Consider the following 27,219-nt stretch of genomic DNA (forward strand, 5'->3'; position numbering starts at 1 on the left):
TCCCTGACGATGGGATATTTGTTGTACCGTACGAAGAGATACAGACTCAGCCTTACTAAATAACACTGATGTGCTGTTAATTATTTAAGCGATGCGAAACGGAAAAAAGGGAGACGGTCTGAGCTCTTTTGAAAAGCAAACTGCGTGTTTGGCATCGGTGGCATTTGGGTCACAGCATCACTTCTCACTCCCTTCTCAGCTGTGACTAACCGCTCACGATTCCCCTCCTCCGGTTTCATATGCTATAAAGCTTCCGCTGAAATATTCATTGTGACGTGTTGCACTGCAGATGAAAAAAAATAAAGATAGGATTACGTAGCAGAAGAAGAGGAAGAATAATAAATCCCTACACCCCTGTTTAAGTCTCTCGACAGCCACGGATGTGACATGGTAGGATGACAGCGGGACTTTAACTGAGGTTTCACACTTTCTTTAACCGGGGCTCTGGTACTAACGCTCTCTTATAATGACACAGAGAGGAGAAAATACCAGGGAAATGTCAGGTAAAGAGCTGAGGATGCAATACAAGTGAATACAGAACAGATTCCAGATTGTCCAGTCTTAAGGAACAGGAAAAGACAGACACAACTGCCCTATTGATTCGGTGTAATAACGCACGAGTGTCAGTTTGCCCGCTGCTGTTGGCGCCGTTTAAACTGCCGACAGGAAACCAAACAACTTGCTGAAAGCTGACTGTGGAGATCAGTGGGAGCAGCAGACAGGTGGCTGAGAGGCTTGTGATCAAGGGGGTAGAGAGCGAATCAGTGCCAGGACAGAGCGGCTGTGATCAGGGCGTGGCGCCCCGCTGCGGCCGGACACATCTGACCGATGGATCACAGCTGGACGTCCGTGTCTGGCTGTCAAGTCTCAGAGCCGAGCTCAGTAGGACCTCTGCGCTGCTGATATCATTTATTGGCTGTATGTATAAACTCCTTGATTCAGCGTCTCCAGGGAATCAGGTTAAAGGGGGTTAAAGGAGCTTGGAGAGAGGACCAACTCTGTCTCTCGTTTACCCCCCTGAAACTCCATCGTCGCCCCCCCACCCCCCTCACCCCAAAAACCTTACACCAGGTTGCCAGAGACAACACAATGATTGACAGCTCTCCATTCGTCAGACAGTATTTTTCACAGAAAACCATACAATAAAATGCATATACTGTCTATAAAATGAAATCAAAAACCTGTCACAGGGAAATGCATTGTTTATCTGTTTATCTACATGGTTTTGTGCACAAACATGATTCGTTTTTCAAAAAAAAAAAAAAAAAAAAAAATCAAAATAAAGATGGAAGATCCAGAGAGTTTTCTGGGAGTCAAACAGTAGACTCAGTGCAGAAAAACCTCATTATAGTAATAATAATAATAATATTTCAACAATATCAATAATTGCAATAATATAACACATTGCATTTTTATTTTAGCGTTCATCAAATGCCTGATTGTAAAAAGTCTATTTGTGACTATGTGTAAAATGACCAAGTATGGTATCAAAACTTCAATACTTCAACATAAAAATGTCTTTTCAAAAGGAAAACTGGAAGAAAAAACACTAAATATAATGTAAGCACATTATACTCTGTAAAGTGTGTCAAATCCAAGCTCTTACCGAACAGAGTTCTAGTAATTGTAGCAAATCAAAGCACTGTGAAATTAATCACTCTCTCAGCATGCTATCAAACACGATCCCCGATGCTTTAGGAGCAACTGCTTTGTGCACACGTGGTACGCTTGTGCAACGTGCGCACATATGCGTGCATGTGCATACGCTCACACAGACACGCACGCACACACACACTCACACACACACACACACACACACACACGGACGTTGCAGATGAAAAACAGGAGGGAAAATGCTATACTGTGACATACTGTATGTGCACTCAGAGTCATTCGATGTAAACAGTAGAGGGAGAATCACCTTGGTTTCTTTTTCTATGAGTCTATGTAGGAAGTATGTTGACTGTATTTTTTTTTTTTTTGCTTTTTTTTTTACACTTATACTTCACAACTAACTTTCGCAAAATCAGGAAAGAAATTGATGGTGACAACAACTTAAATCCTCCCTGTAGTCAACCCTGACGGATCAGTTAGGGTTATAATAACTCGAGTCATCGCATGTCAAGTGCATCTGATATGTACAGGATCATGACCGGGTGCAAAGGGAAAGAGTTCCATTTGGCAGGCTGTGAAGATTTCACTGAGGAAAAAAAGGCAGAAATTTTTTCCATTTGTCTATAGTGAAAGGAAGCATGGTGAGAGGGAATCTTCATCACAAAATTTCACACAATATAGAAAATTACTTGCTATGAGAAAAAAAATGTTTTTTTTTTTTTTCGGTATGTTGATTTGAATTTGTAAATCATCAGTCTGAATGAATTTGTTTATGACAGCAGTCTATGCCAAAAGATGTCCATTTCATGGTTTTTATTTTTTTTTTCCTCCAGGGGAAATGGTTGGGAGTGCAAGTCAGGTCCGTCAGTCTCCTCTGCAGTTTGCCTTCCACTGGGCAGCAGAGAATCGTGTTTCCTCCAGATGTCCGAAGATGAAAACGACAAAGAAGATATCCACACCTTGCCGAGTATGGTCTTGTCTCCCCCACTTTTCCTTGTTTTCTTTTTTGCCCTTTTAAAGGGTAGCTTTCCTACTCAGTTCATCTAGTGTACAACCTTATATCATCTATAAATTTAGATAGACTCCTTGCCTTTTCTCAGTTTTTCTATTTTTTTCTTTAAAAAATTCTTTACAAAATTTTCGAAAACAAACAAACCAAAAATAAACGTTCAACATCAAATGAAAATTGGTGGAAGATTGAAAAATGTGTTGCTGGTCAGTTCTAACCTTCCATGCTCCTGGCTCCAAGGCGGGTCGGTTGTGGGCCGTCTGACGCCTCATCGCATGGATCTACTTTCCACAACTCTCCACAGCTGTTCCCAAGGATGAAGGGAGACTTAGGGTGAGGGGATAGAGGAGGAGAGAGGAGTGGAAAGGGGAACTGGGGATGAACGGTAGTCTGGTGGGAAGACCAGATACACTGTCACGCAAAAAAAAAAAAACATCCACTCCATCCTCCGCACCGAGAGCCCTGCATCCCAACCGCCCGTTTCCCTCTGCTCCGCTTGGGAAGGTCAAACCTCCACTGACTGGATCTGGTTCATCTGCGCCCGCATCATCTGGACGCTGTTGAGGATCTTCTTTTGATGGCCTGCTAACGTCACTCCCACCCTCAGGATGTCACTGTGATGAGAAACAGAGGCAGAGTGTCAGGACGGCATTACCACAGACCAGCTGGGTCAAATAGTGTTTGGAAATACTTTTAAAAGTTTGGTTTTAATTTATTTATTTATGGATTTATTCATTTAACCTTTAATTAACTAGCCAAGTCAATTAAGAAACAAATTTGTATTTACAATTATGGCCTGGTGAGAGGCACAAGGCTTCTTAATTGGGAATTAGGGAAAAAAAAAAAACAGGGAGACAAGACAAGAAGGCTTGCAGTTTGCAGAAGGCAACAGAAAACATAATAAAACAGTAATGTTAAAAAAGACAGTGAAGCAGCACAGGCATATGCTGTACAGACACACAAGGACTTGGAGACAGCACACAGCATAACAAATAACACCATCAACAACAAGGACACCAAAAGCCATTAAAAAACGCAATAAAAACATACGGCAGCCGATAGATAAGTTACGTAGTCATTTTGCTGAGAAACAGCTGCTTGTCCCTCTGATGCCAGAAAGTTTAGGCAATAACAAGAATGTGTTTGAATGTCACTTTAGTATACTTCTAGTCCATTGTATATGTGCTCACATGTAAATTTGCTCTAGTGTATATTTGCTTATTGTCATCACAGACGCAATGTATATATATATTCTTTTCACTGGTGCCAGTTTTTTGTTTTGTTCTTGGTTCGTTTTTTTTTATCTCTGCAAGATACATCCATAAGAAGCCATAAGAATAAAGATTTTTTTTTTTTTTACTTTTCAACTAGAGTCGCTTTTGATTTCTTTGTTATAATCACATGACTGTTTGAATGTCAACTTGACAACTTCCCTGACTCTATCTGAACTGTCCTAATGTGGTAAACCTCACCCATCTGGTACTGAAGCAGGTAAAAACAAATCCTATGAATTCACAACTACTCTTTGACCCAGGTCTGTCACAGGCATAGTATTTATTGCACAACTCAAATGATATATACAGCATGCCAAGATAAACAGCACAAGTTATATCAAGGCAAAGTAGCGGTAGTGTCAACAAATTCCTTTCAGTTCCAGACATGACCGCTTACACGCTGTTTGTTACACAATCTCTAATGCATGAGACAATGGAATTCCAGTCTCTTAACCTCGAGTCTCAACAGTGACAAGCCTTATTGGATTACACATTACAATCTATTTTATTCAAAGAATTTAAAGGCAGACTTCCGTAGATTAATCTTTGACTGGTGATACTGTCAGCTGTAGACAGGAGGTGACATAGTCTCATGTTTAGTAAACAGATACTGTGTTTCTGTCTACAGTAAGTATGTCTCTGTGTCTTTAAAGGTGGCATTCTTGACATGATTAAATCTTCTGAGTCAGGATTTTTTTTTTTCTCCCCCAAACATCGAGCATAACCAACCACATATTCCAATCTTTCCTCTCAATCCTTTTAACTGAGGAATAAGAGAAGCCTGGTAAACACATGGCAGAGAATAAAGGGTTTCTGTTATGGCTTTGAGCTATTGTGCCTACTGCTTAGCCTTGCCACTGCAACATTACGATCTGCTAATTACAAGCAGTGCAGCCAGAGTCAGGTTTACGATGAGCCGGGGGCGGAGTCTGGCACTGGTACAGGTTTTAGGTATGGAAGAGACTCCTCTAGAAACCTGCCTCTTATCAACATGCTTTCCCTCATGCTTATCAGAACCAGAACGCCAGGAATCATCGGCACTTACTCCATGGTCATCTGGGACACCACATCAAAAGTGGTGAAGTCAGCGTTGGCGAAGTTGTCTTTGTACTGGCCCATCTTGATGGCATCCAGCCACTCGTCCACAGTGCTGAAGCTGGAGAAGTCTGGGATGCTGCGGTCCAGGAGAGGGAGATGAACACTGGAGGGGACAGAGACACATGAACAAAAAACTTAGATCCATTTTGAATGCTGCTAGTGCAAGTCGAACATCATACTCAGTCCAGACCACCTGCATATGATTCAAATATGAATTATTACATTACATTTTCAAAAGGCTAGACAGCACCAAAGAGAATCCCTCTGGCCTTATTCATGAACCAATATTTTCCGAGCTGATTTCTCATAAAGTGTACTTTTCCAAATGAAGTGATAGGCTTTAGGGAGCCAATATATCCCCTCAGTGTCTGTGGAAAATCTGGGCCTCGGTTCTGCACCCCACCACAAATGAAAGTACAGACAGGGATAATGGAAATCACTAAACCCTGGCTCTCAAAGGAAACTAACACCCAGAGCACAACCGCTTCAAAATGTTTTGTTTTGAAAATTGTGCAACTGCTTCAATTCAAGATTCGCCTAAAGCATTCATGGGAAGGATTTGATCTATCAAACCAAATGGCTTTCATTTAAATAACCGCTTGGCGCCAGGAGAAACAAGAGACACTGTGTTCGGCAAAAGTGAACTGCACCACGGACGGCACTGTACCAAAATCGTGAATTTCCTGTTAGAAAGAAGGCAGCCTTTACAATGACAGAAAATCAGATGCATTAGATTGTTCTAGATGTTATCCACATCGACGTGCAATCATGCTAAAACCCACGGCATTTCTTGTGGGATGCCTACACAGATGATACATAGATAAACCACATACACACTCAGTGATGCAACACACACACGCACATACACACACAGAGGAAGGGAGAGAGAAGGGCATAAAAAAGATTTAACACTGCACTATACAGTATATTCAATTTATGAGTATCAGACTGACAGACAAACACCGCAAACACACATAAATCAGACAAAGATCATCTTCCCCCAGCTCCCTGCCACTCACCCTGAAGATAATGGGGTCATGGCCTTTAGGGTGTTGGGATTGCGGATCATCTTGTCGAGGTTGTTGACAATCTGGCTGAACTTGGGCCGGTTGTTGCGGTCCTTCTGCCAGCAGTCCAACATGAGCTGGTGGAGGGCGCTGGGGCAGTCCATGGGCGGGGGCAGCCGGTAGTCCTGCTCTATGGCGTTGATGACCTGCAGGGGGAGACACAGATCTCTAAGGGTTGCTATGAGGCTCTACGAGGAGGAGGTGGATCGATGGAAAGGAGAAGAGAGTACAATCCGATTGGAAAGCATCCCCTCTGGTTGAATAGATGTTCTGAATATCTAGTAAATGTGTTATGGTAGAGTTCTTGAATGACACTCCACTTTGAATGAGGTGATAACCATGTTCACAAGAGCGACTGGCATGATTTGAGGTAAACATTGGCACTGGTGGCGGATTAGCGTCTGTTTTTAATGTCTGTTTTAACAACTGCTCTCTCTTCTGTTGAATATCTAACAAGATAATCTGTCCCTCTCTCACCATGTGGTGAAGCAACTGCTTTAGTCGTTACTGAGCATTACTGCCAGAGAGAAAAAGATGGTTATTGCCTAAACATACATACATACGTATATGAATTCATAAAGATGTACTTTTGCACATTTTACCACATTAGTTCTCTATGTGAGGAAATCACAACCACAATTTAATAGCTGGACCTGGCAGTGTTAAACTTACCAGCTGACTCATTAAGGAGATAAGCCTTATTCCAATGGCTTCCCACCTCCACTTACACTCTGCCAGCAGTGACCTCATCGCTGCCTGGCATCGGTGGCCTTTACAAAGTATTTAATGCTCCCTCCGTAAAAACACCTTAAAGATATGCTTGGCTCTGGCCTGTGAGTGCCCAGTGATGTTGTTGGTAGAGGGGCACACAGAGGTGGTGCACGGTTAACAGAGTGGAACAACCCGGAGGACACTTCTGACGAGGACCCACAATCCCCTGCTCATTATCAGGGCCATTAAAGGAGCTCCATTCAGACCCAGATTAATCTCATTCATGAGACCTCCAAACGAGGACCCCGATGGAGCAGAAACACTATCTGGAGCTGCTAATAAGATAACCGTTGAGGTCCTCAGTCCCTCTTAGCACATTAGTGTTCTCACTTTCAATTTGAAACTATTTTCATTATCTCTCTCCCCATAATTTGCTCTCTCCGCCGCCACCCAGAGGGAGCTAGGAAATGGAGGCTCCAGTCAAGAGCAGAAATTGTCCGCTGAGCACTGCCGTGCATTTCAAATGATCTGATTATCTCCCTGTGGTAAGTGTGGGGGATTTTCACATGAAACCCATGTGTGAAAGCCTCTGTTTAGCTAAGGGAAAGCAGATACAATGACAAAATGGATCTCTAAGGAGTTTGAGGCCGTAATGAAATTCAGGAAGCAAAAACTGTATGTATATGAGTCATTGTTTGAATAGCAAGGTGTTTAAGGGAGAAAAGACTGTCGGGAGAACAAAAAAGAAAGCAATTATGATAACGACTATTGACTAGATAAACACATACATCTTGATTGGTCATGTCCCAGTAAGGCCTTTCTCCGTAGGACATGACTTCCCACATGACGATCCCGTAGCTCCACACATCACTGGCAGAGGTGAACTTCCTGTACTGGATAGCTTCGGGGGCAGTCCATCGGATAGGGATCTTCCCTCCCTGCGAACACAAAGGGCACAACCTCAGCGAGGGAAGCGAGACCGAAACCTGACCGTCACAGTGTCCTGGCTCCGGAGAGAGAGATCGTTCATGGCAACAATACTGACGGTAATCCAAACTGGGAGATGGATATAACAAAACCCCTGGGAGTAAAGTGTGGTACATGAAATACTGGACAGGCGAGGAGGAGGAAGAGGGGAAGAACAGGTGAAGGGGCGATGTGTGTCTTGATAGGGAGGGTAGTGTGGGAGTGTGCTGTGGTGTGTGTGTCAGACCTGGGTCAAATAAAACACACAAGTCTTAGCTTTTGATTTAACCTACTTGCGGCACCGGAGGAGTGGGATTCTCAATATCAGGACAGATCAGATAGTGTCAGACAAACTGTCAGTCACAGGAAAGTCTATTAAACTGACTGATATTCGACTATATTAAACTTTCTGGAACTTATGTCGTCATACGTGGTAACCCAAACCCCAGCATACCCTACAAGCATGTTAAAGAAGAGTTATTTGTGAATACTATTTGACCCTGGTCTGGTATGTGTGCACGTGTGTGTGTGTGTGTGTGTGTGTGGTAATGTTCCTCACCAGGGCGCTGGTATAGGTGGGGTCTGACGTGTCGTCCTCCAGGAAGCGCGACAGCCCGAAGTCCGACACCTTGCACACGAGGTTGCTGTTGACCAGGATGTTGCGGGCAGCCAGGTCGCGGTGGACGTAGTTCATGTCGGCGAGGTATTTCATGCCTGAGGCGATACCGCGCAACATGCCTACCAGCTGGATCACAGTGAACTGCCCATCGTTTTGCTGGAAAACAAACAAACAACATATTAAAATCCCTTAGTGCGTTGAGTATTCAGAGACGTGGGATGCTGCTGGAAATTCTGGTGTGACCTTGGACAATGCAGCTGTCAGAATGAATTTCAATATTCAAATTCCAGTCGAAAGTCAAACAATCATAATGAATTCGACTCCCAATCTGCCCACTGAATGCGTCAAAAACAGCATTTTTTTTCCTTTTTATACAGCCGATTGAACTGATGCCACTCACGCCTCAGCTCCATAGATTCTCATACTCTGCCACTCTTGCAATTCTCTTCTACTAGCCTGCAGGTTTGTTGTTAGCACACACATGCTTGCTAGCAGCATCACGGCAGATAACACAGCCTGACTAGATTTTGGAAGATACACTGGATTCCCCTCAGTGAAAGCCAAGACTCGCCCACTGATTTACTCTGATCTTCTCTCTTGCAAATTTAAAACAAAACACCAACCCAAATCACATGTTGTGAATCAACTCTGGATATAATCTCTATCTGTTCAAAAACGCATTGTCCGTTTATTGCTTCCTGTTTCATGTGTCAATAATATGTATATTTTATCATAAATATTCAAATTTCAGTCAAATTTGACTCATTTCAGTGAATTCATAGTCACATTTTTTCTACTGTACTAACCCTGATGGGGCTAATGTAGAACAGTATTACTTTGTTGGTCTGAAGAGCCTCTGCAGGCTTAGCCCCCCCTCAAGCTACTCCCCCCTTTCCTCTCCCCCCTTTCCTCCCCCAGTAGTGGCGCCCTTGTTCAGTTAGACTATAGTTTGTAACGGCGCAGTTTGGGTTGGGCTTAACTGGTCTTGGCAGGGCCGGGCCAGGCTAAGCTGGGTCTGGCTGGCTGTCTACAGCTGTTCCCCTGCATGGTTTGGTGAGGGCTTTACCCCATGTATGGGGAGTGTCTGGAGCAGCAGTGCAGCTGTGCCTCCAACTGTGCACACCTGCACTCTCCCCACCACCCACCACGAGGCCCGGAGAACAGAGAGGATTCCAGAGAAAGGAGCATGGGAGCGCAGGGCCGGGTGTGGACAGACGGGACGGCTCAGTCTCATGGCCTGGACAGGGAGTGGGAGGGGCGGGTTAGCTGGGCCCCGATATTGGCTGTATATCCAGCCAGCCATATTAACAGTCTGTGTGACCGCTCCCCTAGCCTATTTCTCCTCCAAACACTTTGCTGCTCATTAGCCAAGCGGAGGCTTCTGCTCACGTCGAGCCGCTCCTCCTCGTGTACCACAGCAATTAAGCAGCATGCATTATTCATGAGGGTGAAACCTTTCTCACAAATACACACTGCCACCTAATCCGTGCACTGTGTTTGTTTATACTTTAATTGGAAAGATTCTTCCAAAGTCTTTTGGGTCAGGTTAGCAGAAAGAGGAATCTTTCCTGAAAAAAAATATGATATTTGTAGAGCTGTATGAATCAAGGTCTAGTATGAATTATATAGTAATATTTCATATCAAAGGAAGACTTCCATTCACTTCCATTGCCTCCAGATAACACTACGGCTGTGATCGATCTCTCCATCCTAACCCCTCTGTTCCCTGCAGGTTTCTCTGCAGGAGCAGCAGGAGAGACAATCCTTCAGCAGGCAGCTAGGTGCAGACTGCAGTGACCATTTTAAATAACCAGCCACCAGTCCTGCCTCCCTCAGAGAAGACACAAGAGGCTTTGACACTGTCAGCAATTGTTGTCATAAGCTGTCACCGTGAGGTGCCACAGAGGTTCCCTGTTGTTTTGAATACAATGTGCTGTCAAATATGTTTAGCAAACGTCTACATACAGACACACACCCTTCACCACCAGATCAAATTCAAGAAAGAGCTGATGCTTTGTGTCTCAGAGGTCGGAGGCTGAATGCAAATAAAGATCCTGTTTCTGAACCCCAAGCAGCAGTCAGAACTGTACTGACAGGAGCTGGCATGTCTTGTTTCTTGACGATGATTTTGATCTGTATTGTGATCCACAGAGGAAGGGTTTTCATGACATTTAGATTTTTCTGTAGCCTTATTGCAGGCACTGTACATTTGAAAGCTTATGAAAGTCTTGTATTGAGTAAGGGAATGGGATCAAACTGGCGGAAACTGGGGTTGGGATCAAACTGGTGGAAATTATATCATTTATAGTGGCAGATAATAGTAAAAGTAGTTTACTAATACCATTAAATTGTTAAATTAATCGAGAAGTGAAGCTGGAAATGTTACGATCTGCATCAGCGTTGTTATTTGCATGCACAAAACAGTGACTTTGCAATGCAACTGTAGTGCATAACACATTTCCTCATTCTTACATTAGGAAAGGAAATGGCTTGACTTAGTTCGCCACAAGAACTAAACATCTGACTTAGATCCCTGATACATGACACATATAGCACGTAATATACTCAAAGAAATGTTGACTTGAAATTTTAATCTACATTCACTCGTGAGTCTTGGCATGAGCATAGCACTTGCATATACATATACTGTCTATGTCATCTATAATACAGGGTTCCCATCATATCTTGTGAAGTGAAGTGAAGTTTAACTAAAAATAGGCCTTTATTTTGGCAAAAATCATACATTCCCAATTTCCATAAATCAGCAGCTCTTTTTGCTCATTTAAAAAATGTGAATAGACCAATTAGAGTGGATGAAAGCATCCGAAAAATCTGTCATATTAGCGGAAACATGTTCTTATTCCACTGACATCATACGACAGACGGTGCGGTGCTGTGTGACAGCAGCATCTTCTCATCTCATAGCCAACTTAATTTTCAAACATCTGACATTTCATTTTAAATCTTGCAAATGATGTGAATTATTTATGTGGGTTGAAGATGGGGAGCATAGTAGGTTCTGTGGAATATCTTTCTCTGGTTAGATTATGAAAATTCAAAATCCCATGAACTTGTGAGCACTGCAAATTTTTTTTGTCAGGGAGTCTGGAAAAATAACCGCGTGGTTCCTATATGCATCCATATACTGCATAATAAGCAGTAGAGTTACTGTGGGGTGAATGCAAATCAGAAACATGGCAAACATCAAAGGGCAACAGAACTGCCGGTCTCAGTAACCAGACAGCCGGACCCTGTTATTCAGTAGTCCACCATAAAGATCAAGAGAGAAAATAAAAAATAACAAGAGAAGAAGTAGAAGATAAATCAATAATTGGGCTAGGCAGACATTCTGTGTGAGTGTTAATAGTGTAGCGTGATTGCACAGAGATAAGGTTACCTCTGAGGAATTGGTGATGGACGCTATGCTAACTAAAGAGGAGAGACAGAAATTGCACATGATTAATGTTCTGAATACTAATGTTCACTGGAACAAAGATGGCGGTGCATAAGTGCATTAACCCAGTGAGATTATTGGGCAAATATGTGTGTGAGTGTGTGCACATACAAGGATATGAGTCCTTTTGTTTGTCTGTCTGTGTGCCTGTGTTTGAATAGTCACAGTTTAAACTAGTCAGACTTAATAACTAACTACTCCAGGTTAGACAGTGACTCAACACAAACAATAGAGATTCAGTTACTCACTCTGAGGAAGGAGTCCAGAGATCCGTTCTCCATGAACTCGGTGATAATCATGACAGGGCTGCTCTTAGTGACCACGCCCTCCAGGTGGATGACGTTGGGGTGGTCGAACTGGCCCATGATGCTGGCCTCGCTAAGGAAGTCCCGCCTTTGCTTTTCTGTGTAGCCAGACTTGAGAGTTTTTATGGCCACAAACATCTCCCTTTTACCTGGGAGCTTCAGGTTGCCGCTGCACACTTCCCCAAACTCTCCTGTCACGGAAGAGGCAGTAGTATTATTAAACTCTGAGTAGCATAAGCAACTAAAAGTAACCACTTTTCCTGCATCCATCTATATTCTGAAATCAATTAACAACCAAGCGATTTTATAATATTCTATTCCATCCATTTTTTTCAGTCAGATTTTTCCATTACCTGCACCAATGACCTGCTCAATCTTCACACAGGATATATCAATCTCCTTGGCGAACTCCCTCACAGCCTCGTTGGGGTCCTCATATGTGAACGGATCAATATAAATCTTCATTCCTGGAGTCACTTGGAAAAAAGAAAAAGCCACTATAATATTCGATTCTTACAGCCTCACTTGCGTTCCTCAAGGTTTGACAGTCAAACGCATTCAGGCACATTAACAATCAATTCACCTTGCGTTCACACATTCCTGTGCAATTATATGATTTATTTTTTTTTTATATTTGGGCAGCCAGTGAAGGTTGAAATGGAAGAGATAGAGAAGGTAGTGTAGTTAGAAATGGTGGTTATGACTAGTGCCTCATGGCTGCTGTACAGTAGTCAATGACCAAGGACATGGTACTCCAAAGTCCTCTTAGTGGTGATAAGGCAGGTTAATGTATATATCAACTCCTGTGAGTCATAGTGCCATTAACACCCAGGAGAGAAACCCGGGCGCTATATCAGCATCGCTCAGCTCCGCTCCAAGAAATAAATTGGCTCTCCTAAGCCCTGATGCCAGGTAAATTGGCTTAAGGTGGCCTTTAAGTGTTCAGGGACTTAAGTGTCCCAAGTTTTAAATCCGATTATTCGGCTCTCACTTCCACATCTGGCCTGAGGCTATTTCAATGGCTACTGCACTCATGCTTGGGCTGCTGCAGAGCTCGGGGAGCAAGCACACAGCCTTAAAACCTGGCATACTAAGCTGAAGAAGTGTGTGGCAGGGATGAACAGATGGAGAGGATCTTACCAGGCAAAACCCCCCATTATCAAAACCCCACAATCTCTTCCCAATCTGAAGCGCCATCCAAAAGACCACCCGCCAAAAATGGCAAAGACCACCAAAAACAGGGGCAGACACCCAAAGTGTGACTGGTGTGAGGACAGAACGCACACAGGACACGTTGGCTTCTGTTTGTCTTAATAGCTGTGAAATACCCTAGCCTCTTACTGGCACACTGAATCACAAACTGGCAAAAAGGGGTTCTTTGTACAGCTTTTACTGTGATCGTAATATACTGAGAGAGCTGTGACCTTCACACAGCGGAATTACCGTAAAACGGGTAAAACAGAGCAGTCATTAAACAATCAAATAAACAAATAAATATGGGGTCATAAACTTAAGATGGAAATAGATCAGTGCCTTTCCATTCAGGTAGGAAAACAAAGGATAACCCATGATATCTTGGAGGGAGCCAGGGTTAAAAAGCTTCTCCTCAGCTCCATCTCCCAGATTTATTTCTGCATTATTGTAATAACAGTAACAGTACGCTACTGTGCGGTATGGAGAAGAAAAAAAAATCATCATTGAGAGATTCCATTCATTCACCAAGTCTTTTGAATTTTTTAACAATGGTAAATGACTCGTGGCATTAGCATGCTAATGGCTGTAACGTGAGTGAAGACTGACCTATTTCCACAACAATAGATTTAGTTGACTATGAAATGTGATGATGCGCAGAACACACACTTGAACACTGGTTATGATGGGGTAAATCCAGGCTCTAAGTGAGCAGAGTCAAACAACAGACAGGATTACTTGTGATGGGGGGGTGGGCAAGTGAAGCATCGCTGTGCTGGGCTACAGCCAAGGACACCAGCATGCAAGGTGGTAGCCATGGAGACAGGTGTGTGAGGCAGCAGAGGGTTGAACGATAGCCATGGAGATGACTGTGTGAGATGGTCGTCATGGAGACAGGTGTGCGTGGTACTGGGGGGGGAGGGACTAGTGTTACACGCAAGGAGAGAGGAGGGCTGGTTTACTCACTGTGGCCGCTGGTGTAGTGCTGCAGCTTGTCTGTGTACTCCGAATCCGCCCTGTCGAAGCCACGCCTCCTGGGGGAAAGACAAAGAACTCTAGCTCTGGTCCAGGGAGTAAGAACGGGGAGGGGCAGTGACGCAAATCAAACACCCCAAAACTACCTAAAGACACCCAGACTAGAGACACATGGAGAGCCGGGGCTGAGTGGGGGAAACATGCCAGCAGACTACATGCTTATCCTCCATTTGGAGACTCGCATCCAAACCACATCGTTTTAGGATGTCAGTGAACCAAATCCTCTCATCTATTTTTCATTGAACCAAAGCACCTTACAGGACCAAGACTGCAGCTTTAGTATGGGGGGCCCCAGTGGGAACTGAACCTCTAACCCTGGCAGTATTAGTGCAATTGATACACATTGAGCAGAACCACCTCCAGAACTCTCGTGATGTTAGCCATGTTGACTTTTATATATTTGGTTGTCTCCACTGCCAAAAGACTGTAAACTTTTAAGAATTAAGGTGGTCTGTACCTATAAATCCCACATTTAACAAGCCACAGGACCTTGTGCAATGCGGCTACTCAATAAAAACACAATAACTAAACAGAGAAAGTACTTTTGTCAGTTTATGCAGATGTTTTATTGGTCAGTGGCTCACAGGCACTTTAAAAAGACTGGGACAGGACTGACTCACCGGTTACAGACAATGATGATGACGACCACAGCGATGAGGAAGACCAGGCCAGCCGCTGCCGAGCCGATAATGAGAGGTAGCTTCTCCTGAATGCTGGTGTTGTACTCCTCTGTTATAAGGGGAAACACATGCATAAACACAGCCGCGTGCGCGCACACAGACACACAGGCACACACACACACACACACACACACACACACACACATATATACACAGTCACAGGCTGAAACATATGGGCAGACATCTGAGCCATTGCATATGGAGGGAGCAATGGGTGACAGACAGACATACGGCTGGGTGAACCAATGAGCATCTTGGCATCTTGATTGGCTGCATGGACCATTCTCCAAAGCCCACTGAGTGTGCTCAGATGCCAGGGATATGGGCGATCATCTGGCACAGAGTGTGTGGAGTGAAGAGAGAGCATGTTTGGGTGAGACCCAGCCTGGTCAGGCAGCCAAGCACAGGGAATCCAGCTACTGAATGGGCATACAGAGGCAGACCCAAATCCTTCTCTTTAACACTACAACTAAGTCTCAACTCAACTGTTGGAGCCAGATAGCGAGGTTGGTGGGTTCATTAGAGCTGTGCCTGGTTCTGGATAGGAAACATACAGTATACAGTACAGTTTAAAGGCCCGATCCGTAATTGCTGTACGATTTCCTCTATTGAAACTCTGGCAGCCCACTACTGGCTTTGTTTACTTATTAATTTATTGGATTAAATACATTTTGTCACTCTATAAATTGATTGCATGAGCTTAAAACACCAACAATGTCAGCATATGACCGCTAGATATAACTTTACATTGATTTCAGGGCTGTAGAACAGTAGTTCTCAACCATGAGCCATTGAGGCTCAAGAGTATGCATGTTTTCACTCTAGCTAAACACTACAGCAGCTGATTTCACTGATTAACACAGCCTGAAACGGAGAGGAGGAACTAATCGGTGAAATCAGCTGGTATTGTGATGAGGCTGGAGTGAAAACCTGCAGACTCTTGGGCCCTGATGGAACATGGTTAAGAACCGCTGGATTAGAATGTCCTTTTACATTTGTAATGCTTATAAACACTGGAGTACAACATGTATTTAGAGGTATGGTGAGCTAAGTAAGTTCTGAAAAGCTCATATGCCCTCGATTTACCCAATATTTAAAAGATAAAGTGTATTCAATGTATCTTTAGTGCTGGGATCTGCGTGTTTGGCAGCATCAAGGCAGTTTGTAGGGGAGTTCAGGCTAATGATGGCCCTGGGCACTGCAGGCAGAAGGAAATGAGATGTTCAGAGGGGAAAACCCAGACCTAGGCTCTAACATTAGCCTACATGCCTGCTGTTTACTGAATGTTCCTTCGTCTCCCAGTCATGTCCTAAGATAAGACCGTTTCAACCTGATCCCGATTCATAGGCTCAAGCAGCGAACTGCAAATATGTGTTCTAATGGAGGGCATTATTTATGTAACATATAAAGTAACGTATTCTGAATTGTAGAAATATACTACTAATGAAATATTCATCAGAGCATAATATCAGAGGGATGTTCTCTGATATCGGAAAAAAAAGCCATGCTGAAACATGATAATATGATTTCAATGCACTGCGATTTGCTATGCTCATATACAACGTCTGGTTGTGGAGTACTACTTGAATTGTTTACTTCACAACACAATTCTTTCTCATTCCCGCAGCTGTCTGTATCCATGCACATGTACATGGTGTGCCGATGGGCCATGCATGAGAGGTGATAACAGCTCTGCGTGCTTTGGTGAACATTGGCCGAATTCTCACCCTCAGTCATGGTCTGGAAGTACAGCTTGCCACTGTAGCGTCCAAACCCGGCCACGGTGCGGGCTCGGACCTGGAACACGTAGATGCTTCCTGGCTTGAGGCCACGGATGACCACTGTGTTTGTCTGGCTCCTGATGGTGGTGGCGTTGTATTCCGATTGGTCCTGGGAGAAGAAAAAACAACATGTTAAATTTGTGCACATTAGTAATTACAGTCCAATTGCAAAGGCTAACAATTATGAAATACCTTGCGACTAAAATATATATTATGTAACGTCTGTTTACTAGGGATCTAGGGAGAGGGAATGAAAAATGATACAGTACCGTACTGAATTTTAGCATTGCTATTGATTTTTAAGGCCTCAAAAGGTATCAAAAGGAACTGAGAAAGGGTCCACATTTTGGGTTCTTACAATAGGATGTCAAATTTTCTACTAGTTTATGGACAATCTTATTGATGGAATAAATTGAGCATGGTCTGAGACTACTTGGAAGAAAGATGAAAAGGAAAATGTAAATGCACTGAAGTTAAGTTAGTTAGAAATACTGGGAGCAGAAACGGTGTAGAAAAAACCGTAGTGATACCCAGCCCTTCTAAGACAATTATTCTAGAAGTATATCAGCATGCAAATTCCACAGTAACCACAATGAAAGGAATTTGTTTCAACGACGAACGACGCGGCAACACAAAAAGCAAGAACGAAGCGTCTGTTTGATAAAGCTGCAGGACTGAAAGAGGCAGACACCCGGCAACTGGAGTTAAGAGGGTAGATTTGGTGGCAGTTTCAGGTCAGGCAGGTTTTCTGAGCTGTGTCTTCTGACGATCAGAGCTGCGTTTCACTGCCATGCCCCTCTTCTCCAGATAGCTGACAGGTCTGAGAGTGGAGACTGAGACTCTTTTAGCTGCTCCCTTCAACCCACTGCTCAGTACACACTTCTGAGCCACAGCAGGGGCCGGGACAATTGTTTTGACAGCTCTCTCCAGCAGTGTCTGAGAAAGGAATTATACTCAAAAGTGGAACGGCGCAGCATGCAGAGGAAAGCTCAACAAATGCTGTGTATGTGTCTGTGTGCATGTGTGTGCACGTGTGTGTGCGAGAGAGTGATTGTGTCAGTCTGTCTGTCTGTCTGTTTGTGTACGGCTGCATGCGTTTGTGTGTGCAGTGCGCATAAATCGACGTGTGTTTGTGACTGGGAGTGTTCTTGTGAGAAAGTATGCTGATTCTGAGGAGCTTGCCCCCTTGAATACTATTTTTACAGCAGTCAGCGCTACATTGTTTCAACCACAAATCTCTGCGCATCAATCCCCAGTGGCCCAACTGCAGGGCTGAGCGCGGTTTCCTTTCCCAGTGACTGACCGTGATTATAATTGAAAGAGAATGAGCAGAAGTTCTAAGCACTGTTCAGAAGCTCTGTCTACATGCCTCCTAGGACGCGCTGTTATGCAAACTACCGTGAGGAGACATTCTGAATTTAAATGCAGCACGAAACAAAGGAGTCACTTTTTTTTTTTGCCGTTACTGCATACCTTATTTAGTTGGACAGCGAGAGAAGGCAGCGGAACTTATCTTTATGTAGATCAGGGAGGGCAAGGGCCAGGAGGGAGACTGTGTTACTGCATCAATGGTACCTTTTCATAGTACTGCAGTTCGTAGTCCAGGATAACTCCGTTGGGCTGGTCAGGCTGGGACCAGGAGAGGGTGATGCTGTCCACGGTACGACTGACCTGGTGCATTATGGACACTGTGGATGGAGCTGTAGATAGACAAAAGACAGTGTGTTAAGGGTGAGGCAAATCAATTTCTAGCAGCGCCACAGTCAGATTTTTATAGCATCTTTAATGTTGCAGTCAAACACTGTGTTCTGCAAAGGTATAATATGTAATGCCATAAAATCTACATAATATAGTGCAGTCTTCTTTAAGAGGGTCTCCTGACCTAACATGCATTGTAAGTTGGCAAGTCACAACACTGGCTAAACCGCATAAGCGTTCTCATGGGACTTTCCAGTATCAACCGTGATTTTCCTGTGATTAATCTACGCTTGTCACGCTGTTGACATGAGACCACCATGTGGATAGAAATCATTTCAAAATCACCTATAGCCTGGGAGCATCACTCCCTGTGAGTGCGGGACAAATTATGTGGAGGAAGCTCATTTTGCAGGCTACATAAACAAAACAAAACATAGCACAAATCAAAAGGAGCCACAAATATGCTACACGCAATTGTTTTTCTTCTGCATTTTCTTGTCCCCGACGTTTTCACTTTATTTCTGTGGTCTATGTTTACACATATTTCCTTGTGGATGACAACTTAACAGAAGCCAGTAAATTACCTTAAAATATAAGGACAAGACACATGGTCATGGTGGACAATCCAGACAATTTGACAATCCAGACAATGATTTTTTATTTTACTTTAATCATATGCGTGGTGAGTCTACGACAAATACTATTTCCAAATAAACAAGTTACAATATCTTTAAAGAAGTTTGTCAAGATGATGCCACATGACTGAAGAAAACTCTTTAAACAAGTTGTTTTGCCCTGGGAACAAGTGAAACCATTCCCCCCCCCCGTGGGCAGATTTTTTCACTCGCTTTAAGGAAAACAAGATTTTAAGACTCAATAGTAGATTAAATGACTTGTTACGACACGATACGTTTTGCAGTGCAGCATGGGTGGGCTGGTATAGTCTAGGATAACCCAAAGACTGAAAACTTGAAACTCTCTTTTTAGTACCGCTAAAAGGTCAGGGGGGTGTGCTCACCTCATGTCCTCCAACAACCATTAAGATTAGTTCAGGGTGCTGTGGGTCAGTGTGAAGCTAAGAGAAGCTGAAGATAAAAAGGCCTTTCTGGGGGGCCTGGTGGTGCCTGTAGGGGTCTATGTGTGTATGTGTGTGTGAGAGGGGGTGTGGTGACCAAGATTTATGGACCCCAAGCCCCAGGCTCATCCCCTACAGCCCCACGCTGCACACACACACACACACAGCCCTCAGCCAGCAGCACAGTGGCTCCCCAGAGTCCCAGCAATAAAGACAGAAGCCTCTCCACCGGCACGCGTTCTCCATGGAAAATCCACCGACTGGAAAACTGCGACTGCCACGCCTGCTATTATCTAAGAATCTGAGGCTGCGTGTGTGTGTGGTTTTAACGTCTTCTGTATAACTCGCTCGTTTATTTCTTTCGTTGCTGTTCATGTAAATAAATGCTTGCGGCCGGGTATCAGATAGACATGTTCTATCGTGTGGAGTGGATGAGGAGTGTGTGTGCATAAGGGACCCTGGTGGCTCAGAGCCAATGATGGAGAGTCCCTTTTATAACCTACTCATTCTCGCCAGCTTGTCAGCGGCGTCTTGCATGCCCTCTGACCTGAACGGAAGCATCCATCTGAGGCAACAAATCATGAGGTGCCATATAAACAGTGATGGTCAGGAGACTAGTTCCTCGTGTGCTGCTGCCCTGAAGTATAAATGTGCCAGCAGATAATAAATAGATGCTCTGTGTTTCATCCCAGCAAAGCACTTACACCATGATGGCCTGTGATTCTGTGATTCTGCAGTGATCATACATCATGCCCCTCTCCTGCAGCTGGAGGTACTATACTGTATACAATATCCAGACAGGACACCAGTCTCAGGAATCTCCTCCATCTCACTGTACTCGCAGTTTGTTTGCAGTCACAAGACGACAGCCTAATAAGGCAAACAGTTACTCTAAGGGGAACTCACGAGTATCCCATTACGGATGTACATATATTCAAGACTGCCACATGGCCTTTTCCTGCATAGCATTTCCATTAAACACACGGCACAGCCATGCCTAGTAACCTGATACAGGGCCAGAGAAACAAAGGCAGCTCATGTATTCATGTACAGAGGATGGACACATGCCAACATGAAAAGTTGTTGAAGGAGAACACTGTGGTTTCCTTCTACTAAAGGACAAGTCCCAGACGGCAGGATGGCAGTCGCCACGTCTGAGCTCAAGGAACCGATAAGCGGAAATGTAACACAAAACAGACTGAGATGAAATAAAGGGAAGACATAACTGTTACTGTGAGGTAAATACTAAGCTAAGAAAAAAAGGTTTCAGTATCAGTACATTTCAGTTTATAGAGAAAATAGTAATCCAGCGGTGTTGGGTATTTTAAGTCAGTTTAGTACGCACATTTCAACTAAATTGACGTTCCACCAATTTACTATGGAATGTAGTGGTATGCCAAGTCAACATTTCATTGTTTTGCAGTATGGCCTACAACACTGATCCACATATGCAAGCCATTTTGGTACATCTAATTTATGTACTCCAAATCTGCAAGTATACCTAGATGTTTTTCCAATCTAATCTATAATTTCAGGAGTTGAGTAAACAGTTGGTTTCCATTGTGTCAACATCACTCACCAAGTTATGTCACTAAATGGCATTTTCAAGTTGTTTCTAGCCATTTTCTTTGTTGTTACAATAATCATTTTCAAATCGTTTGGATTGCGACCTATTAAAGTTAATTAGAATTTAGAAAAGATGTAACAAAGTTAGTTTCTTAGTCATCACAAATGGACAAATGGAAATGTCAAGTCAGTTCAAAGTTCTTCAAAGTTTGAGTGAGCTCCATTTTCACTGAATGCTTTATTTATGAGTTTCTTCCATGAATGCTCTATTCATGTTCTTAAAACTAATGAAGCAGTTATAATGACAAACACAGGGGTTGTAAGTTCATATAACTAAATTAGGTGGCTGAATAGCATCGATAAATTGCTTTGATGAATTCTTCTCTAGGAGGAGTATTATATGAGTTTCCCACATGGCTCCACAGAGGAGTGAGACAGAAGAGTCCCTGCCATGAGGGACGCTGGTGATAATCACAGCTGATAAAATATTTTAGGCATGGAACATTCCTGACATCCAAATGATAACCTGAAACCGTTAGCGATGAGGACCATTTACACAGAATACAAAGTGTTTTACTTTTCCCTGGCAAGGCTTTTGCTCGGACACATTGTAGCGATCAATGTGGGAGTGGGAGTTTCACAACAATCCCATCAGAAACAGATAATGTTTACATTTTTTGATCTCAAATATATCCAAGCCTGCAGATAGCTCAGAGATGATTAGAGAGACAATCAAATTATACAGTGGATATGTTGAGGCCTGGGGGGTCCATATGAAAGTTTCAAGGTTGTATATCACATTGCTTAATGTGAGAGGATGTGAGGCCCCAGCTGTTGTCACAGAATTAAGTTTCAGACCCCACATTATTACTGGGCCTGGGATCTGATATGAAAGACAGTGCTTTGGAGTCTATTCTAGCATGACGCTCTGGCCTCGGCCCAGGAGGCGAATATAAAAGGCTCTGTTTTGTGCAACATTTCAAATAGAAGTTTTACTGTTGTGTTTGAACACCTAGTAACCTCCCTAATCAATCAAAGATGGAGTTTACAGGGCTATTTCCACTCATTTAAGTCCAAGCCGATTTAATGGGGCATGCTTCTACTAACACACACACAGAAGTGAGGCTCTCATCCATTCCATTCACATTCTCTTTCCTTTCCGTAAATAAATATACGTGCTTGTTATTGTTCGCTTCTATTCTGCTCCACTAGTTTGGTGGGCTTTGCCTCTGCCTCTCTCTCTCTCTCCTCTACCATCCTCCTTCCTCCCTCCTTCCCCAAGAATGCTGGACTCCTTTCAGGCCAGTCTATTGATTCGCCTCTCTTACAGAGAACCCCTCTGAACATGATGGGCATCTTCATTAAGTAAGGCTGGTGGAGTGAAACCATTCTGGTCTTTGATGGCTGGCAGCATGGAGAGGCTCAGTTGTGGGCCCCCATGCCCATAACGCCCCGGTTGGACAAACCTCCAGGACTGCAGGGGCCCGCTGGAGCTCCAGGCCCCAGAGACACCCACAGTAACCATTACATCAAAGCCATATTTGGAGGAGTGGGGGGTGGGAAAATCATAGCAATCACAATTATGGATTTGATAGTTTTCCTGCAATTGACTTATTTTATTGACAGCAAGAGACAATGGCACCTTGTGATTCAACACTTTTTGCTTGGTCTCTGCATCAATCCTTACAAACAAAGCAGCATACAAAATAGAGAACATTGTAAATCTCATACATTTTCCTGTAAATCTCATACATGTTCCTGCATATTAATCTTGTTTCTGGGAAAGAGACTTAGTTTTAAGACTTTTCTCTGCATCTTTCTTACTTCCCAATAGGCTTTGTGCTCTATGACCATGTGGCTCTGATTTGATTTGACGTTCTGGTGCAGAGAGCAATGCTATATGATTTGGGGAAGATGGGGGAGGTAGCGAGAACAGGTCAGGGCTTGTAAATCCCTTTTCCTTTTCATTGTAAAAATCAGTTTCCCCACAGCGCAATCTCTCCCAAAGGCCCGAAACCAGCTGGTCCTTTACCATGCAGCCTCCCAAACAGGCTGCCACTGCTCCACTCTCTCCGACTGCTGTCCATTTACGAGCTGCATATCGAGCCGTCTTAAAGGGAGAGGCCCATATTTGCATGCTGGCAGCCCGCCCTGTTTCCCCAGCTGCAATGGATTGTGGGTTTTACGTCTCCAAAGAGTTTCCAATGCAGTAAAGCTACAAAAGCGAGATTTCAGTTCATCAAGCTTTAAACCATCTGCGCTGGAAAAGATTGGGGGCCTTAATACACTCATATACACACCATAAGCTAATTCTAAAATAGGCACTCCAGGGGCTTGAAGAGTTTTCAGATGCTTGCAGAGGTTAAGGTTTAAATATAAGCCCACCCAGCAATTCTGCACACTGAGGAGATGCAACCCAGCGAACGATGTGTGGAGACACGGCTGCAGAGGAAGTGAGGGACAATTCCTTTTGCAGCCACTAGGCTAACACTTCTTCAGAGGTTCTTTGTGGGCTAAATGGTGCTTTATAGAACCAACATTGTTTGACGAACCACTTGAGCCTATAAATAGTTCTTTATCGCTGTTTGAAGAACCATTAGTGGCTTCATATTGCCTGGTACTTCCACATAAAACCAAATGGTTCTTCAGTGGTTTTAAGTGATGTTAATCTGAACAGGCTGAAAAAACTTTGGTTTGGTGTTGAAGCAGCCTGAGCATCTGCCTCTGGAGCAAGAACATTCACACTGGTGATTGTCCAACATACTGCCAAATCATAACAAGAACCATGTATGGTTCTTGTAAAGGTTTTTTTAATACAGTCAACTTAAAATATTTCATACATTGTCAAAAACATTATTTATACAACCAGAAAGGATTCTGCTGTTGCACAAGCCAAAATAACCCATTTCTGGTGCTATATAGAACCCTTTTTACAAAGAGTGTAGCAATACAGATGTGCAGTGGTCCTTTAAGCCCTTATGGGTGATTTGGGCTGAGCAGACTCAACAGTTTTAGCAGTCCGCCACAGCGGCGAGGCGTCAGGCTTCTGACTCATGCTGCTCTGGAGGAAACTGGACTCTGTTTAATCAGCGAGCCGCTTCTCTGCATTTAAACAACTTCCAAACTGGCATCTAAAAGGAGAAAAACTCTACGAGCCACAGAATGCATGTCAATGTTGTACAGTGTGGCTTGTAGCCTTCTTCTTCTTCTCTAATTTGAATGGCATGCTAGTGAAAAGATTTCGTTTTATCAAGTGAATAGCTTACTTGTGAGTTCAAAAAATATATATATAATACTGACATGAGCAGAACAGAGCTGAATGTCATTTTGTACAAAAAGATGGCTCATGGATTGATATGATTCAGTCCATTCAGCCAACCTGATATTAAATCCACCACAGTCATTGCTACAAAATATTTGAGAAAATTTGCTGACATTCACGACAGCGTGTGCCACGAATGCCATCACATGGGTATGAAGAATGTCCGGGGGTTCAAATCCAGAAAAGTACAACTATAAATTTGGAATCCTCCAATATGAAGTTGGAATGGGTCTCACCAAGATGGAGACTTCTGGGGAAGTGTAGTTAACGCTACATACCCATTATTTGACCATTATTTATCCAGGGAAAATTTGCTGCACACGTAAGCATATTTTCAGCAACGCCTTGATTTACACTCATTCAGTTACAGACTCATATCTGGGAGGTGGCCAGTCCTACAAGTCTCCTACTGATCTGCCACTGAGCAGCTCTACTGGAACATTTTTTCGAACATACACAAGACGTGGAAATTGCATACAGCACATCTGTTCTAGTTCTATTTCAATGCACAGTAATGACCTTTGGCTTAACTTTGGTATGATGCTTATCTCCACAGTATGAGTTTGCTGCAATGACCGGCACACAATAGCAAAGATTATAAAAGATCATCTCTGCTTAAAAAGGTCCCGACCCCAATTTACACATAAAACCTTCAAGAGGATGATGGGCCAGATCACATGATCTGCTAGATCTATGCGAGTGAAATCATGAAAAAGATGAGCCGTATTAGTGACATCTGAGTAAGAGCAGGAGGAAGCAGTGCATCCTGTTCAGAAAAGCAACTCAAGACAGTGGCAAGACAGTCGCTCAGACAATGGCAACTCTGTTTTGCAGCAGTCTTAAATGGAGTACTTCATTTATATATCACCACTGGAATTTCAAAGCCAACTTCAGAGTGCGTGTTTGGCAGAGAGGGACAGATGCAGAAAGAGCGTGAGCCAGCCAGAGAGAGAGAGAGAGGCAGAAAGAGGAGCATAATTGTGTTTATCATAGATCCACATCCCTCATTTGCAAATTTGTTCAAAGCCGACACTTCATTCCTTGTCTGTTGAGGGACATAAAAGTGCTCCATCAGTTAAATGGCAGTAGAAATTGAGGGAAAAGAGCATTTCCAAATGTAATCAACTCTCAACACCAATGAAAAAAAAAGTTGCGCCATAAATATAACACATTACTTTTCAAAGAGAAACTGTCTCTGTTCAATAAGAGAGGGTTTCTAAAAGGTCAGAAATGGGAAAAAGTGGAAGATGGGGATTCAGGACGGAAAGCAAGAGAAGGGTGATGACAATTCAACCTCATCCTTCCCGTTCTCTAGTTTCCAGTTGAATGGAAAAAAAATATTACACATGATGGGGCAAAATGAGAAGTATGGAAATATATGTGGTTTGTTATGTAGCATAAAACAATTTGTTTAACACAGACAATACTGTGTTCACACGAAATTCAACTACCCTCTTTAAAAACTATCACTACTCACATAGGAACGTTCCTGTTTCACATGTAAGAAGATGAATTGTTTTGATTTATTTTGTATATTTCATGCATACAGGCTGGTAAAGTATGAAAGAGTACGGCCATCACTTTGCATTCAGTGCTGGGCTTAAAAATAGCCTGGAATATGAACATAGAGCCCACAAACAGAGGCTCGAAACGTTGTCAATAAATGGTGTTGGAGCAGCGGGCCAAATTTGTCACTTAGTCTGCCACTGCATATAAATACATTCAAAAACACAATGCTGATTAGGTCACGACCCATGCTTTACTTATCATTACCATCACCATGCTCTGGGCTGTAACAAAATTGAATAAATGCCTGCATTAAAACAGGGCAATGTATTTAGGCATTTCAGCATAAATCAAAGCTAATGCACTCAAAAATAATTAATTCTACATTCACATAATGTTCCCTTTTACAGCCCACTGGGCCAAAAGGTCTTGATCTTTTAACCTACATTTATATGCATGCAATGTGCATACTTTATTCCTCTTTCCTCCGGCACAGGCTTGAACCTGCAGATTATATCCTCAAGGAATATATCCATATATTGTACCCAGAAAGAAACGAATGGCTGATGAATGATTTATGAACAAGATCGTCAATTAGTTAACTAATTTGGACAATCCATGCGTTAATTCTCTTCTGGGAAGTCGTAATTAAATGCATATTACATGCATAGGTCATTAAAGTCATCTTATCAACCTACTTGTCAAATCTGCAGTCTCCATACTGCATACTTTACCACTAAGCAAATCTCGCTCTCTCTACTATAGTACCTCTCTGAATCTGTCTTTGTAAACAGGTTGTTCGATATCAACAGTAGAATGAATGTGCTATGTGTGTGGCTGGCTGGCTGGCTGACTAGCAAAGGAGCCTCTGCCACTCTGTCAGTACTGGGCTCCAGGTGCATGCAGAGGCCTCCTGTCTGTCTGCCTGGCTGACCTACACTGGCACCCACCATATGCGCCCTTCTCAACACCTTCTGTCACTGTCACACTGTAAGCCATGTACGCTGGTGGTCCCTGTCGCTCTCCCTCTGACTCTCTGTCTCTTAGTCTCTTCATTTGTCTCTTTCATCGTTGAGCCTACATCTCTCTCTGCCTCTCTCGCTCTCTTTCTCTCATTTATTTGTAGCATCATTTAAAACAGCATGGAAGTAATTGCCGGTAATCTAGCCACTTTAATGAGTTATTGTTATCACTTTACACTGCTGTCTTTTTTTAACATGGCACAGTCCACACACTGCCAAATTTAGC

General features: G+C 43.2%; 1 protein-coding gene across 1 annotated transcript in view; it reads right to left on the minus strand.

Moving 5' to 3' along the window:
• Window positions 1-1,340: 1,340 nt before the first annotated feature.
• ephb2b (eph receptor B2b) overlaps window positions 1,341-27,219 on the minus strand; it is a 123,804-nt gene continuing 97,925 nt past the window's right edge. Inside the window, exons 6-16 of the mRNA XM_071920993.2 lie at window positions 18,380-18,504; window positions 16,751-16,913; window positions 14,964-15,072; window positions 14,275-14,342; window positions 12,471-12,593; window positions 12,061-12,308; window positions 8,299-8,514; window positions 7,562-7,711; window positions 6,015-6,208; window positions 4,943-5,098; window positions 1,341-3,237 (exon numbers count right to left, since the gene is read on the minus strand). Of these exons, the coding sequence (XP_071777094.1) occupies window positions 3,129-3,237; window positions 4,943-5,098; window positions 6,015-6,208; window positions 7,562-7,711; window positions 8,299-8,514; window positions 12,061-12,308; window positions 12,471-12,593; window positions 14,275-14,342; window positions 14,964-15,072; window positions 16,751-16,913; window positions 18,380-18,504 (1,661 nt within the window). The 3' untranslated portion in view covers window positions 1,341-3,128. The remainder of the gene's footprint in view (window positions 3,238-4,942; window positions 5,099-6,014; window positions 6,209-7,561; window positions 7,712-8,298; window positions 8,515-12,060; window positions 12,309-12,470; window positions 12,594-14,274; window positions 14,343-14,963; window positions 15,073-16,750; window positions 16,914-18,379; window positions 18,505-27,219) is intronic.

The sequence above is a fragment of the Centroberyx gerrardi genome, chromosome 5, assembly GCF_048128805.1.
Source record: "Centroberyx gerrardi isolate f3 chromosome 5, fCenGer3.hap1.cur.20231027, whole genome shotgun sequence".
NCBI classification, from domain to species: Eukaryota; Metazoa; Chordata; class Actinopteri; order Beryciformes; family Berycidae; genus Centroberyx; species Centroberyx gerrardi.